This window comes from Catharus ustulatus, chromosome Z, assembly GCF_009819885.2.
Source record: "Catharus ustulatus isolate bCatUst1 chromosome Z, bCatUst1.pri.v2, whole genome shotgun sequence".
Classification (NCBI taxonomy): Eukaryota; Metazoa; Chordata; class Aves; order Passeriformes; family Turdidae; genus Catharus; species Catharus ustulatus.
In genome coordinates, this window is record NC_046262.2 from 43,156,000 (window position 1) to 43,172,369 (window position 16,370).

At 40.4% G+C, this 16,370-nt stretch overlaps 1 protein-coding gene across 15 annotated transcripts in view; it reads right to left on the reverse strand.

Moving 5' to 3' along the window:
• SEMA4D (semaphorin 4D) overlaps positions 1 to 16,370 on the reverse strand; it is a 104,943-nt gene that overhangs the window by 5,676 nt on the left and 82,897 nt on the right. For 9 of the 15 annotated variants that reach the window (XM_033085395.2, XM_033085393.2, XM_033085389.1 and 6 more), the window contains 3 exons: positions 13,637 to 13,809; positions 13,366 to 13,409; positions 9,684 to 12,251 (listed from right to left, as the gene is read on the reverse strand). In XM_033085395.2, coding sequence (XP_032941286.1) covers positions 11,335 to 12,251; positions 13,366 to 13,409; positions 13,637 to 13,809 — 1,134 coding nt within the window. In that variant the 3' untranslated portion in view covers positions 9,684 to 11,334. Of the gene's footprint in view, positions 1 to 257; positions 280 to 5,160; positions 5,247 to 7,364; positions 7,390 to 9,233; positions 9,441 to 9,683; positions 12,252 to 13,365; positions 13,410 to 13,636; positions 13,810 to 16,370 lie in introns of those variants that run through there. The other 6 variants (XM_033085403.1, XM_033085402.1, XM_033085398.2 and 3 more) reach the window with 5 other exon arrangements.

Consider the following 16,370-nt stretch of genomic DNA (forward strand, 5'->3'; position numbering starts at 1 on the left):
ATGGATCAATAGAAAAAAATACATAGTGAAAGTTTCATCTGCAAAAGTTTTGAATGACATTTGTTAAATGCAAATTTTCTGTAACTCTGTGGTGAAAAATTCAGGCTAAGATGTAGTGGTTAGAGGAATATTTTGTGAAGATAAAGGAAAATAATACGAACATATACTCTGCTCTTTTTTTACTGTTACTATAATGCAAATTAATTACATGTCTAGTGCAACCTTTAAAATACAGGTTTCTGACCTGATCTACTTACTTTGCCATCCATGTTAGGCACGCTTGAAAGATTTTTAAAAAGTAATTTTATTAAAACATAATAATTAAGCAGAGAATTAAACAGCACACCAGGCTAGGAATACAAGTAACTGTGTCTAAGCAGCCATGAAATGTATTTCAAACAGTTAACTTCGAAAACATTGCTGCAATAAACCACACTAATTACATGTTATTAAATTAAATCAACTTCACCATCTTGATAATTTTAGAAGGGGAATTAGCAGTTATCAAACAGAAATACATGAAAGTTTGTGGCATTATCTGAACAATCCTTTTCTTTGCATAAGCCCTTTAAAATTTCCAGTGTCTGTGGAAGTGTTTGCTGCTTTCCCATACAGATTTCATTTTCTCTGCCTTCAGTAGTTTGAATGAGATGATAATGCACAGGTAATAATGGCCAGAGTAGTAATGGCCTATGTAATTTCTGCCAGCAGAAGGGATTCTCTGACCTATGTCCAATCAGGCTGGGTTACAAAACTACATATCTAATACCCAGATGACTTTTTCTCAATATTTTCCATGAGACAAAAAATTCAACCACCATTGTTAGCACAGAAACTCAAACTAACTGCAACTGCTTGTAATCTTCCTCCAACAGTCTGACTGCATTAACTGGATTATTGGTGTAAATTTGACCTAAGATTAAAGAAGCAAGTAAATAAAACCAGATTTAAAGAACTGAAGTATAAAGCTACAGATTCAGAGTGGCATGGGGATGCCCCCAGCTAAGCTGGACCGAATTAAGCATTTGCCATATATGCATCACATCCTAATAGACATACAGTTTTCAAAACAGCTTGGGGATACTTATTTAAAAGGAGCAGATTGTGGTTTAAAAGTAGAGCTCAGTGACATAAGGCAGGGGGAGCAAGAGGGTGCCCTGGCCAAGCTGGCTCCTTGTGCCAAGCACTGCCATGTGCAGACTGCTGTGGAGACATTTCAAAGGCAGCCCAGTGAAGCTGCATTGTAAAATCTGAGCAGTGCTACCACTGGTGGTGGTTCAGCACAGGGTGTCCCTCAATTTTAACCCAGTTCTTGAAGGATAGCATTTGAGTAAGGCTTCCCTATATTCATAGAAACACTTCCAAGACAGAGGAGTTGGTACAAAAGCAGGAGCCATCAGAAAACCTACACCCCAGCTAGTAATTTCTGCAAGTGGATAGCAAATTGAAATCCAGTGAAGATAACTGACTGGTATCCCAGAAGGAAATTCTACAAAAAGTCTTTTATGCAAATTTCTGCAATCTAGACAAAGAATTGCTATCAGAGGCTATCCAGAGGGAAGGGAAACAAAAAAACCCTCCCTTGTATAACCCAATACACACCAAAACCTCTTTCAGAGTTTACCACGTGCATCAGATTAAGAACAGCATCTGGATTTAATGCTTGTTATCAAGCTTGCGGCTTTGCTGAATGCTATGGAAGCAAACATCCCAGATTTCTGAAAATCAAGATCATACAGGAAGCTCTCATCTGGAGCAAGGATTAGGTTTTAAAAAGGCACTATAATCTGGATGCAGGAAGGGTTTTTTTTTAAAATCAGACATCAAAGTTAGTCCGGGAAGAGGTCAGTCAATCATTAATATAAAACATTACCACCAGCACTACTCAGTATGTGAATGAAAGATTTAAGTCATAAAGGTCATAGTTGGTCATAGTTTCTTGAGTTGTAGGAGTCTGAGACATTGTTGCTGATATCAAAATAATAAATCAGTATGAAGTGAAGCCATCAGAGGATAGCTGTTTGGAAAAGTGGGGGCAGGGGGGAAAAAGAGTCTTTAAATTGAGACAAGCATTTTTGCAATTTTCTGAAAATAGTGTGCAAGTTACATAGCTTTTACTTCCTATAAATGGGGTGCATTTTTTTGTAATTTTGTTGGTTGGTGTTTGATTATTAAAAGTAGGGCAAGTCATTCTAGAAGACAAGCTTGACAGCAGTGGAAAAAAATCCCTTTAAAAAGCCAAGAAAACAGACCTCTCTGAAATGCCAAAAAATATTACTTCCAATACCAACTATTTTATACTGAAGAATTTTCATACTGATGTCCTTCAGACACCTAGTGCTTCATTGAATTACCCATCCCTATGTTTAACACCAACACCACAAGCTGACGGTGCCTTACTATGGCAGATGAAAACCAGCAAGTTCTTCCTGTGAAATGTGAACCATGTAAGAGCTGGAAGCAGCAACCAGTCACTAGAAGTGATGCACAGCACACATTGGTGCAAGCAGGACATGGTATCCATCTTCTTAGAGTGGAATTTAAAAGCAGATTGGGAAAATGGCTGACTGGCCCATTTGATAAAAATTCAATTGGTAACTGTTCATGCTTTTATTCAGATGCCCTCTGAGGATGTCCAGAAAAAGGTTTTGCAATTGGAACCTAGATAACGGTCTGTGGGAAAAAAATCTGATGAAGCACTAGTAAACTGGAACCAGGAACTGTCACAAAAAATTAGGTTCCACTTTCACAGTATCACAGAATTAACTAGGTTGGGAAAGACCTCTGACATTCTCAATTTCAACATACAACCTAACACCACCTTATAAACTAGAGCACAGCACTAAGTGCCACATCCAGTCTTTCCTTAAACACTTCCAGGGATGGTGACTACCACCTCCCTGAGCAGCCCATTCCAACACCCAATCACTCTTTCTGTGAAGAACTTTTTCCTGATGTCCAGCCTAAACTTCCCCTGGCACTTTGTGTTTGCCTGATTATTTTTGGCCATTCTATCTGCTAAAAAGGCTACTACGTTAAGTTTTAAAATAAAGGGAAGAAAATTGGAGAACCTATCACTCCTGTTCTCCAGAGAACACATATGACTGCATTTGCTTTGTTTTCCAGGTAGGTTTAGCAGGAAGATGACTGAAGAGATGGAAATGAGATTTTCATCTCCACTGTGGGGACAGTGCACACAATATGCTCATACAGTTCTGGTAGCAGTTTCTACTGAAATAGTAAAAAAAAGACGACTTGGTCTAAATTAAAAAAGATAATTTGGTCTAAATTAGTTTATCATCAGCCACCACACCAGCCAATTATTAATTACAAGCCCACAGGCTGTAGCTCTCATGGGGAGGAAAAACAAGTGTATGGGTAGTCACATTGCAGGCCTGGCTGGCAGGGGTAGTAACAAGATGTTCTGAGGAAAACAGCATAAAATTGTGGTTATGGTCCACATTCCAATACCAGAGCAAACTCATCACTAGGCAGGGCTGGGAAATACAGCTGCTCAATCATGGTCAGGGTACTGCTTCAAGCTGAGGCATTACTGAATCAAGAGTTCCCCATTAGCAAGGAGAAAGAGCTGACATATTTATGCTGAATTGCAAAAAAAACAAAGACTAAACTGGGAGGTCAAGTAAACTCTTGTGAGCAAATAGTACAGAGAAGAAAATAACACACCTTGGTGAATCCCTCTCCCTCCTGAGACAAGACATCCCAAAAGGCATTCAGGTGTTAAAGACACCAATGTGAAGCAAGTTTCTCCTTTTCTACATACCTAGCCACACTACAAAATCTGACACAGATTCTTCTCCCTCATAGTCTCCCAAAATTGTGTACCTTAAATTAAAATGAAGAATACTGCCCATTTTGTGATCCAGGCAATTTGTGTCTGCTGACAGCCCATGCAGCACGCAGTTCCCAAGCATGCTGAAAAGCTGAACCAGACAACCAAACAAAGCTGCTGCCTCACAGAGGTACTCCTGCACAGAGCTGCCAGCACTTTTCCTTGGCCTCAACAGCATTTTTGGCAAGCTGCTCTCAAAAAAGGATGGCATATTCAAGCTGTGTGAGCGTACCAGTGGAAAGCTCTGAAAACCATGCAGTAGCTTCATGTCCCCAAGACCTCTGCTGACACGAGATGCAGCCTGTAAGACTCAGTGGTGATGTACACAACACTGACTGGTGTGCACAGCACTCCTGCAGCCTCAGGGGCTCTACACACATCTCAGCACCAGCAACCACTGCAGGCTACAGCTGCTAGTCCGAAGTGGACTGCATCTCCCCAAGGTATTTTATGGTCTTTATGTTTTAATAATTTATAAACTACCAAGACACACAAGATGTTTCTCAACTCCACCTTGTAATTCATTCCACAGGAAAATACTGTATGAGTGAAGTCAGCTACACACTGTGAAATGTAGGAAAACAATTAACAAAATCTTCTGAGGAAAAAATAACAAAATGCTTTTGATACTACTTCTCTTCCTTGCTCTCCCTTTTTTAAATTTAATGCCTGATGCTTTTTACTTTGCCTTACGCTTAAATTATTTCTACACTTCATTATAGTCTTTACTGGAAAATTAATATAAGTTAATATAATGTAAAATAAAGTTAAAAACACAAAATAAACAAAAAACCTCAAACAAACAAAACCAAAAAAACTCAACAAGAAAAAACTGAGAAGGAATTCCTGTTGCACACCTTTCCACATATTTTATAACTTGACCACTACTTTAAAACTGCACAGAAAAGAAATTTCTGCAGGAAGGTTTCAAAAATCTGCTGCTGATGGCAGAATTAAGAATGTATCATCCCTGTCACAGTCCAAATTTTCAATTTTGTTACAGAAGTCACTATGAAGGAAGCCATCAGAGCTTAATGTAACAGCAGCACTTACAAAGCTGTTTAATGCTGTTGGTTTTGCATGCAGACTTAGCTATGAGGGTTCTCAGCAAGCCTCACGTCTGAAAAAAGAAATGCCCACACTATAGTAAGAAAATTACACTCCTAAGATACCACAATTGAAAGTAACAAGGGTATTTTTAATGTCTGTGAGTTTTATGCAAAATAATTTGTAGTATTTACCCAATTTTATAAAACATCCAAGTCCTTTTCTGTTACATATTAATTTCTCAACTTGTCTTCAAAAAGCAGGCATGTCAAGAAGGTGGCATGTCAGAGATCTGCACACAGTAGAAGGTTTTATAGTGCCACAGTGTTGTTAAGCAATGTTTAACCTGTGCAGAAATAATTGAAAAAAAGGTACAAAACCACAAAATGATGAAATAACAGCTACGAGATAACTGTAGCCAAAGATAGTGAAATTAAGTTAAAGAGCATGTGATGTAACACCAAAGACAATTCATAAAGTGGGATATGAAATTGTTTAACAAGGTGCAAAATTACATTCCCACAGGAAGGTAACCGGACCATTTATTAAGCATACAGATTAAAGCCATGGGTATTGCTTCAGGAAAGTATCACTGTCTAAATCTCAAAATATACTGCATAAAAATTTGAAAATTTTATGAAGTTTTTAAATATTTGTGCAGTGGATTGATTTGTCCTGGAAGATGGACAGCTTTTCCTTTCAAGGCTAACAATTAAACTATTACCACGTTTCAAAAACTAACATTGTATCTGTCCATAGCCATAATTAAGAACCAATTACCAACTTACAAGAGGTTATAAAACACCAGTGTATGAAAAATTGCTATTTGTGTTCTCCTAAGAACAGAAAAGTAACAACCCAAGTCAAGTCCATTATAAGATATTGACATGCTGTAATTTAAATGCTGCCATTGTTACTCTGGACGAACGTTCTGTCTAGCACAAAGAACATTCCCAGGCAGGCTCATTCTGCTCTGGATGCTGCTCTCCTCCATGCCTCTCCTGACCGAGCTCTACACCAGACCAGACCACCCCAGTGCACCGTGGCTGAAGCAATCATGCAAATGATGCAGAAAACCCTCCCCCAAGAATGAATTTCTCATTTCCATGGGTAAGTCATTCTCCGACAGGTGACTTCCTCCTCCTGAGGGATAAAAATCCAGGGCAGCAAGGCATATGGGCTTTCAAGCCCTTCTGCTGAGACCTGCAATACAGCAGCCCCTGGTAACACCAGCACAGGCAGCCTTTAGGCACCTGGACAAGCCTGGGGCTGGTCTCCTTTGGACTTGCTCTGCAGGTGCCTTGCCAGGGGTCTTACTTAGTCCGCAGCAGACCTCCTGAAGGCCAGTGCAATGTATTTCCAGTTTTCACTGAGTTGTGTTTTGTATTTTCCCTCCCTACTGGCACATCTTTCAGTGCGACTAAAGGCTCCACCAAACAGGAATCTCTAGTGAACCACTTGCAGTTCTGATTCTTGCAAGTTATGAATCTTTTCTTCCACAGATATGGGAAACTTTCTTGTACTCCTTCTAAAATAGCCTAACCACAGAAAACAGGCATTGTATGTGGTTGTTACCAGTTACCCATCTCAGTATCTCCATGAATAGTAACTCCTTGAAAGTGTATTTCCAAGTTCACTGAACTTTTATGTTCACACTACTGGGGTTTTTTACCAAGACCGAACACAATCCAGTATGTAGAATCTCCAGCTGAACGAAGGGAGGGAGTCACCTTGACACCATGGACACAGATAGGCTCGATCTGCAGGTGAAGCATTTTGCAGCGTTTCTGATTACAGAAGCACTTAACCTGTTGCACAGCACACTCACCATATTTTAGTTTTGTCTGTGAAGTTATAGACATGAAGATACTACTCTAAAGCTGGGGGAGGAGGTGCCAGTAAAACATCTTCAAGCAGAATCAAAACTCTAGAAAAAACCTGTTCCTACTATACCTATTTTCAACAGAGCACACCAGAGAAATTATACAGCAGGTGCACACAGCACCAACTCATACCTGTGAAGCAGATGGTGTAGTATTTTGTTCAATTTATTTGAAACTTGCCTGAACTGCCTCTAACAGTTTTTAAAATTCTGTAATGGGAGATAAAATTTCTATTCGAGAAAGCACACAGAAAATCTAATGTTTGCCCATGCACATACGACAGACAGGTCTCTGGAGAAATGTGAGAGAGTATTTGGGGGAGTAGAGAGAGATGAATTGGGAGAAAATTTGTGAAGGGCGATTTTATTCCTCCCTTTTCCAGAAGGGCAGGAGTATTCCATGCTTGAGAAAACTTATTTTTCAGAAAAAATGTAGCAGTTTGCCAGAAGTGCTGTTTGTGTTGTATCCACTAAACTTTACCCTAGGGAATGAGCCAGTTACAAGGTTGTAAAGTCTTATCCTTAGGCAAGCTTTCAGGTTAAAACATGTGGGATGAGTAAGAGATGAGTAAAAGAACTCACCAACTCCTGCTGAGTTTCCAGACAGCTTGAAACAGATATTTACAATTAAAAAAGGAAGAGATTCAGTAATTTGATAAAATAACAATTAAGCTAGAAACTCAATTAAAAATAAGCTTTGAGGTTTTTACTGGATGATGTGGCAATCTATGTATTTGCATCATACATTTACTGATGCCATATCCTTTTTTGCACACTCTGTCATTCTCCTTTAACCCTTTTGCTCCTTGCAAACACCTTTTTACCTTACATTCGTAGCTGAGAGAAATCAAGTTCCACTAAAGCTATATTAAGAATTATCAACAGATACTGAACAAATTTGAACAATTCCAAACAGAGACCCTCCTTGCAAAAGCAATTATTTAGCCATCCCCACCCAGGATGAATTAATATATCCCCACACACAGGACCCTGAAAGACACTAATACCTGCACTAGTTCAGTGTACTGGTTTGCATTTGCTGGTTTGTTAGTTTTTTAACTCAAGAGACTGAAATCTTAATTCTGGGTAAGAGAAGAGTGTGATGTGTCAGCCAACTGCCTTGCTTCCCAAAGGGAGCAAAAGCTCTATCCATAATGCAAATTCCAGTCTTTCCCTGCTTTGAGAGGCATTAGAAGTGCTTCCATAGCTGGGTCACCTTGGCCCCCTGTGCCATTACTGCAACCCTTGGATGTCAGGTGGTTGTTGGAGTTTCTTCCACTATTCACCCCGACACCTCCTGAGGAACGGAGTCCAGATGCTGACTTTAGGACACTGTGCCTTTCTTCTAAAGTTCACTACCAAGGCAAATACAATTACTGACAATTTTTAAGTGCAGCATCAGCATCATGTTAAGATGGGCACTGCTGGATGAAAAGAAGTAATTCTAAAATAAAGTATAGGTCTGCAGCACAATTATCAAACAAAATTATTATTATTATTATTAGTTTAAATCTTTTGTGCTATTTTAACTTTATTTTTCAGGGTGGACAATCAAGTTTCCAAATTGCCCATGGCAAAAAAGAAAAAATTACTGATGAAAAGTGCTTTCCAGCTAAATGATTCTATTCTATGAAAGAAGCTTCATCTCACTGCTGCTCCCTTTAGCCATGGAAATACAAACAATGCCCTTGTTAAGATCTATGCTAATAAAGACTTGGGTATTTTGATCAGATTCCACGTAACACTAACAGAGATGCCAATATGGAACAACACTACTTTTTAAAATTATTCAATGTATAGAATTTCTTTTTTTAAATAATAAGGTTACATATGAAGATCTGTTTCAATCCATTGAATCACACTTAATTTAAACCAGCAATTACAAATTGTAATTTGTAACAATGCAAACAAAAACTGGGAAAAACAGCTGAATTGCTATGGAAAAATAGCTTTGTCCTCCTGTACACCTCAGGAAATATATCTGTTATAAGACAGAAGTTGTTATTACTGTATGTACTTCACTATTTGAAATAAGATGGAAAAAGTAATGACTGACTTGGTCCAGAAAGTATGTTCAATGCTAAGTTCAAATCCAATAAAAAAATGTATTTTTTAAACTGCATACACACTGACAGTGAAAATATCTACCTGCTAAATATCCATATGCCATCCTGATTCACCTAATTCCTTCAGCATATAAGTGAGCCTAATAAAATCAACTGAGTACTAATATGCTGAAGTGGGTTGCTGAATCGGAGCCTCCATTATACAGTACAGTACTTGCAGTGACTTATTCTTGGTTAGAGAATGTTGGCATCCTGATACTGTCTCTCTTTGCTCTTGTTTTTCCCCCCCAAACAACACAAAAATAAGATTTATACAGCACATGGTGACAATAGCTAAACCTTTAATGCAGAAAGTGCTGACTTTTACAGGGGTCCTCCAACTTACCTGTGGCTTGGCAGAAGAGGTGGAAGGATCCCCGGACACTAATATGCTGTACCTGGTCACTTAGGAAAGGTGGCAACAACATGACCTTTACGGGGTCTTTGCTAGACCAAACATCAGGCTGGGTACTGGTGGGTGAAGGAGGTGAATCACTTCCCACACAGGACAAAAAGGAGGTACCAGTAGGAGGGAAAGGTATAGGAGATGAGGCTGTGTGACAGAAGAGGACAGAAAAGAAAGTAAAAGGGTACTAAGGAAAGAAGTTGCAAGAAACACATCACACAATGAAGAAATGATGCAAAAAGACACGAGTTTTGGAAAAGTACTAAGACAAAGTGTCCCTAGGCCCCTAGAGAAGAGCACTTTCCTCCTTCACCCATGTTGTTTTTCTCCCATCCTTCCCATCTCCCCACTCTGGGTTTATAACCCATTCAACTGAAGCTGAGAGGCTGCTTCAAATTAATTACCGAGTTTTAATATTCCCCCCGAAAGGAAATCACAAGGAACATTAGTGCTTGCCAAATGGAAAGCACTGTCATTGTGTCATGTTTCAGAAAAGCGAAGATGTAATACAATTTATTTTAATATTTATTCTGTTATATGTACATAATTAAAAATAGAAAAATAAAACCAAACTGAATCTTATAAAATATAAACTGTTTACACTAAGATGGTCTAAATTATGTTTGCATGAAGGTTCAACACAGAAAAGCAGCCCAGGCATACTGCTATTTACTGTTAAAATGTATTCTACTTCTAGCAATATTTACAGAAAGAAGCAGTGAAAGGAACAATTCTTCAGGACTGTACTGCACACATAAAATGCTTTTACAGACAAACAGTGCTGCTGTGAACCAGGCTGAGAACAAATGCACACTTTCACGTTAGCAGGCATGATTCACATAAACAGTTCAAAGGACTGATTGTTTAAGCAGCTCCAGTTTCAGTCTCCAGTTGCATAGGAGAGTGAAGATATCATCCAGAAAGGGTGACGCTGCAAGTATTTGTCACAAAAAGAAGCTGAGTTATTTCTCAATCTGAAAAGAAGAAAAGAATCAGCAACGTTTTCTCATCAGGCTGTGTCCTAACAGTCCATTCCAGCGAGTCACTTAGCTGAATTGCTGGAGTTAATTCTTCTTGATTCCTGTTTTGCTTCCACAATGCAAGAAATCTCTTTCCATGTCACTGCTAACTGACAGTTGCTTGCCTGTACTGTTCTATAAACTAAAGAAAAAAAAATAAATCCAGTTTTGTATAGAAAATAAAATGTGACTATGTCCAGCTGGCTGGCTGGTGGGGGGGAGGAAAAAAAAAAAAAAGAAAAGCATTTTTTCCTCCTTCCCCATTCCCCACTTACTCCATGTTTTGTACTGATATTGTTGTACCTACATTTCTAGAAAGCAGCAAAGAAAAGAGCCTTTAAACAAGATTATCCCTGAGTCTTACACAAATCAAGGCAATGCTATCCCCATTATACCTTAAAATCTAAGATACTTACAGAGCAGTTAAAATAATTAACTTTAACCAACTAAAGAGATCTAGTGTGCCGTAACACAAAGCATAAAACTAAAAACAATCACTAGAAGCAAAGGAGAAAAAAAATGTCCCAATCTGGACAAAAGTCTATAATTTACCAATCTGATAAACTAAACTCAATTTCCAATTTGGAATTAAAATGAAACTAGATCTTTTTTTAATGGCAACTAAAAATATGTGAAGACTGAAGTACTTTTTAAAGCCAACTGAATTATAAAGTTACTTTTACTCTATCAAAGAATATGGCCAAAGAACAAGCAAGTAGCTTCACTAGAGCAAAGTGCTCAGTGGGGGGGGAAAAACTGGGGAATAAACAAGTGGTGATCTGAAACTGGCCATCTTTAAAAAACAGAGAAAAACACAGTACAACACAAGATGCTATGGTCTCCAGACAAGTACACCACTTCTCTAATCTGTTTGGATCTGAATGAAAATTGGCTTGCTGTACAGCTTAAGCATGTAACCCCTGCTATGGCTTAGCTGTCACACCCAGGCTCTCCGTGCTCAAATAGCCAGCCGCAGGACCACAGCTCACTTCTGCCACTGAGAGGGACACTGGTGGGGTCTTTCAGTCCCCCTCCACATCCGAGTCGGCATACTTGAGCTCGCACTTGACATCGAAGGGCTTGTCCTTGGCCTCTCGGGATGCTTGTGAATCCCCAGCCTGCAGCTGGCTGTTCCCACAGTCGGGCTCCGTCTCGTAGCCAGTGTCATGCGCGGGCTTGGGCTGCTCCCCACTTTGGTGGCTGACACTGCCCTGCTCCACCAGCGTCTCTTTCACACTTTGCTCGCAATCAGAAAAATCTGACTTTGTTTTCTTCTTACCAAGCAGCATCACAGAGCGAAATTTCAAGCACTGCCCTGGTAAGTAGCCTTTGTAACAGTTGTAGGAGAGCAGGCACAAAAAGAGAATGAAAAAGAAGAGGAAGAGGAACATCAACAGGAAGTTATCATTTGACTTGAGGAACATTGTCTTTTCTGGGACTGCATCAGGAATTGAATTGAAGAGCTCTGTGTTGGAGGCTACACTTGTTAGGACAGGGCCAATGGGCTTTGTTAATATCCTTGCTGTCGTTACTGGTACCATGTGAGTGGTCGAGATGCGAGGAGTGGACCCCTCTGTTGATACAGCTGATAATTTGGGCACATCACTATTACCTTCTGTTGGTGCGGCTGTCGTGGTGGGGCCCACCGTGGTATGCTGCATTTTTTTCAGTTCCAAAACATGCTTAGCCAGCACTTGAGAAAATTTCTTATTTTTCACTTTTTCTTCTGACAAACATTGGTAAACACCACTGTCTCCTTCTGATAAATTGAAGATGAGCAGTGCCTTCTCCAGCAGACGGTACTTGGGACTCTCCACTCTCAGCACATCATCTTTGAACTTCCAAACTACCTGTGCCAGATTGGACTTTTGAGAACACTTGAGTTCTGCTGTGCTCCCATGCTTGAATGTATGCTGTAGGGGATTCTCTCTTACTTTATCTGGAACATCAAAATAAATGTGCAGAGTATCAGCAATGATTCCAGTTTGCTCTAATCTGTACAGCTTCATCAGACTGTGTTACAATCTTACTGGAAGCATGAAGACTATGGTATTCACCTCACAAGACCAGGTGGACAGCATGCAAGAACCTCAGTGGAATACCAAGATGCACGTGGAACATCAAGACAAACTAAGGGATAGGACACCTCAACTCTTAAGATGGCCTCCACGCCTAGATAAAGTTGAGACCTCACTGATGCACAACTGAGTGTACAACTGAGTGTGCACCTGAGAAGTCACTGTCTGGGAAAGATACTGTACTTGGTTTTACATTACATCTAATCAGCGCATTTTAAGTAAAGTAGCAACTACAAAGTATCCAAGAGGAAACTGAACTCTTTGAAAAAAAGGGCATTTGCACTTATGGCACATCCACAACTTAGGCACCCTGTAAGTCAACAAAAAAAAAAAAGCAAGCAAAGTTCTTATGGTGGTCCATGCTTTGCTTGGATTAGAAATAAAAAGTGAGTACATCAAACTCTTAAGAGCTTTTTCTACTGTAGCTAAAATCTCCTGGAACTCTACTCCACTTTATGATCTCCTTGATCTGGTGACAACAGCACACACAATAAAGAAAGGACCTGTGGTTACTTGTTTTAAAGCACTGTGGAAGGTACTTCAGCTGCTTTGTATTATATTCTAAGTTTCCCCTCCCCTCTCTCACCATAAAACCAGCTATTTTTTCAGAACAATTTAATCTAGCAGCAATAACCAAGCACTTGTCAAAGCTCACAGTAGAATGTCAAATGCTGCATCAAAGAGACAGAGGCCTCTGCAATAGAAGTACTTCTGGTATTGCTTTCATTCACAAGTCACTGTTGAGGTGCCCCCATTCATTTCAGGGGGTTGTGCACTGCACACTGAAATGTATACAAACATAGACAGTTTTTAAGACAACATGCAGGTTGTACAGATGCGCAAATATTCAAAGCAGAATCCAATACCTATTAAAATGTAAATGAATGTCCAGATAATCACAAAAGCAAGAACTGAACAGAAAGCTCTCACCACTCTACCTAGACATATGAAGGAGCTCTTTGAAGACTAACTCACCAGAACAAGAAGATGCATCTCCACCTATGTTTTGAATCCAGTTCCTGTAAAAGGAAGTCCAAACATTACAATTTCAAATCTTGTTTCCTAAAATCTGCCCATCCCTTTGTACTAGTAAGAGTCATCTAAACAGCACTAGCAGACATACATAAATGAATAGGAAAAAGTCTGTATTTGAAAACATTAATTTTTTAAAATTCCAAGTATCAGTAAGGGACAAGACTGATTAAATATTAATTGTAACTGCAAGGTAATCAAAGGATACTATTACCTTTCCATTTCACCTTCTTTGAAAATATTAGTGCAGGAAGCTTCAAGAGGTTTCCAAGCACAGTAAGGATCCCTTGCTAAAACACAGTCAACACATGTGGTGTACTTATCACAGAATGCCAGAGGAGACTGCACCACACCAGAATTTGAACCAGCAAAGAGGTATCTTCTGCCCTAAAGAAAACAAAGCACAACAAAAAAACATTACAACCAATCAATTACCTTCTCAAACCCAAACAACCCAATTCGTGGAACAATTTAAACGTTATTAAAGAGCTGCATATATACAGCCTTTTTTTTTGTAAAAAGTTGTACTTCAGGAGAGTAAGCATTTTATTAGCTTTTATTTCTAGAAAGTTATCTTGGAAATACTGCAGCAATGCTGAAAGTGTAAAAAGACAACAAAGAACTGGAATGGGTATGTGGAAGTAACCATGTCTAACTATGACTTTATCAGTTTTTTCAGAAATAAAATGCAATAATCCTTCTATCAGGCAAGGCAAGGCTGTGCTGGTGACAAGGCTGCAGTTGGCACATGAAGACTGAGCAGGCAGTAAGGCTGCCCATGTTAATCCAAAGTCTTCAGCTCTTTAGCCAGCCAGTCTCTGCAGCCTCATCAGCATCAACCTTACAAGAGTCAAATGTTTCTTAAGGAAGAACACTGGTAGTATTCAAAGGAAACAGCACTGGCAAGACACCTGGAAGGGGAAAATAATCACAATGGCTGTTGAACCACTGCTGATGGGGATTCCAAAGCAATCTGAGCACAGCAGGAAAAGACCACATTCATCCTTATTATAAAAGGCAGGCAGCTATCATATTTCACTCATCTGCTTTAGAGCATGGGGAAAATGATGGCTAAATGTATACTGACTTTACATACTATCAGGCAAAGCCTCAAGAAAAGCTTCTGTGCTGCAACCCAAATCTACTGTGACTGACCCACTACTCCTTTTGAGAGGGTCTGCACAGAAAGCTGAATGGCACAACCCATCTCAGCAGTGGGCTGGCTTGATCCTGAGCAGGATACCAAGCAGGTTTATCAGCACCCTACTGCAGTTGTCAGGCAAATGAGCTGGATCCAAGCATGGAATGGCTTTTCCTGTAGTGCAGCTGTACAGATAGTGCACAGAAATATACTCAGTTATGTCTGCAGTGAGACTGCTTGACCCCAGCGAGATGAGTATGGTCACAAAGTGATGATGACATCCAAGGAAAGATTTAAAGCACAGAAACATTCTTCAAAATTCTCCTGTTCAGGTGCATTAGTCTTGACATCATAAACACCCTCAAGAAAAGAAATGACAGCATATCTTAAGACTGCATTTAAGTTTTGGTGCTCACTGATGCCCTGCTCTTTCAACTAAAGATGTAGGGAGGTCCTGCTACACAAACTCTGAACAGGTCAGTCTCTTTAATGCAGTGATCATGAGGAAGTCTCTAGAGGAATCTGCAAGACCAAGCACAAATTACAGTAATTTCATGATTACAAGCCGCACCTGATTATAAGCCGCAGCTCCGGGTGTCGGCAACTTTTCGTTCTTTGTCCATATATAAGCCGCACAGGATTACTAGCCGCAGCGAGGATCCGCGTGCAACTTTCACAAAGTTGCCAAACAGTAACAGAATCGCGGGATCACGGGGTTTACTGACTTGGCCCTGCTCGGGGCGGCTGCCAGGGAGCGGCCCCAGCCCTGCTCGCCGCTGCTGCCAGGAGGGAGGGGAGCAGCGTGCCCAGCTGGTGCCGCTGGGAAGAGGGAGAGGGGCTTGCCCGGGCGCTGCCACTGGGAAGAGGGAGAGAGGTGTGCCCAGCCGCTGCCGCTGCCACACCCCCCAGGGCTAAGCAGAGCGTGCCGCCACTGCCCTGCCGCCTGGGGCCGGGTGGGCTCCGGCTCGGCTCAGGGTTGCTGCTGGCTCGGACTTCCGGGTTGGGAAATTTCCAAAATTTGTTCATATATAAGCCACTCCTGAGTGCAAGCCGCACTTCTGGTTTGGGAGCAAAATTTTAGTCAAAATGGTGCAGCTTATAATTGTGAAATTACTGTAGTTTGAATCCTTCTTGCACATAAAGTGTGGGAACAGCTTTCAGGGAAACTCTTGACACTGGAACATGTAAGATAAAACTTCTTTCAAAGAAGAATTTGCTGGCACTGCTGAAAGATACAGTTTGAACGAAAGTGAAATGTTCAAATGCATTCTTCCATCCTGAAATTTAACACATATTAGTGTTGGACTATGCTGCAGTGTTCATAGAAGGAAGTCTACAGTGTGGGAGACATACAACTTCCTAGGAAAAGCTTCCCATTCTGCTTGAAAATCTCCACAGTGCACCAAGCACTGCTTATCTCTCTAGTGCCCTGCTGGCTAACACTGCAACAGTGCAATATTGTGTATGGGTTGTAGTCTCCTGGGATGTTTCCCAGTTCATATATCCAAGAGTTAAGAGAACAGGCAGTGAGCTGAGCAAACCATGTAAAAAAAAATCCAGACACACCTTCCAGTCAAGCAGGAGTTAAGATGATCTACTGTAGGCTCATACGACAGCCCACCACCTCCACACTCTATGGGAAGAACCCAGAGACTTTTGAAAAATGCACTCAGAAAGGACTCTGACTCCAGAGAGGTCTAAAGTCTACACTCAGGGTAATTGTTACCCTTCTGTGGTTAGTCCACTAATGTGGGATGCCATGACATGCAACAGTACCAGCTCTGTGATGGACTTCAGCAGCCACTGA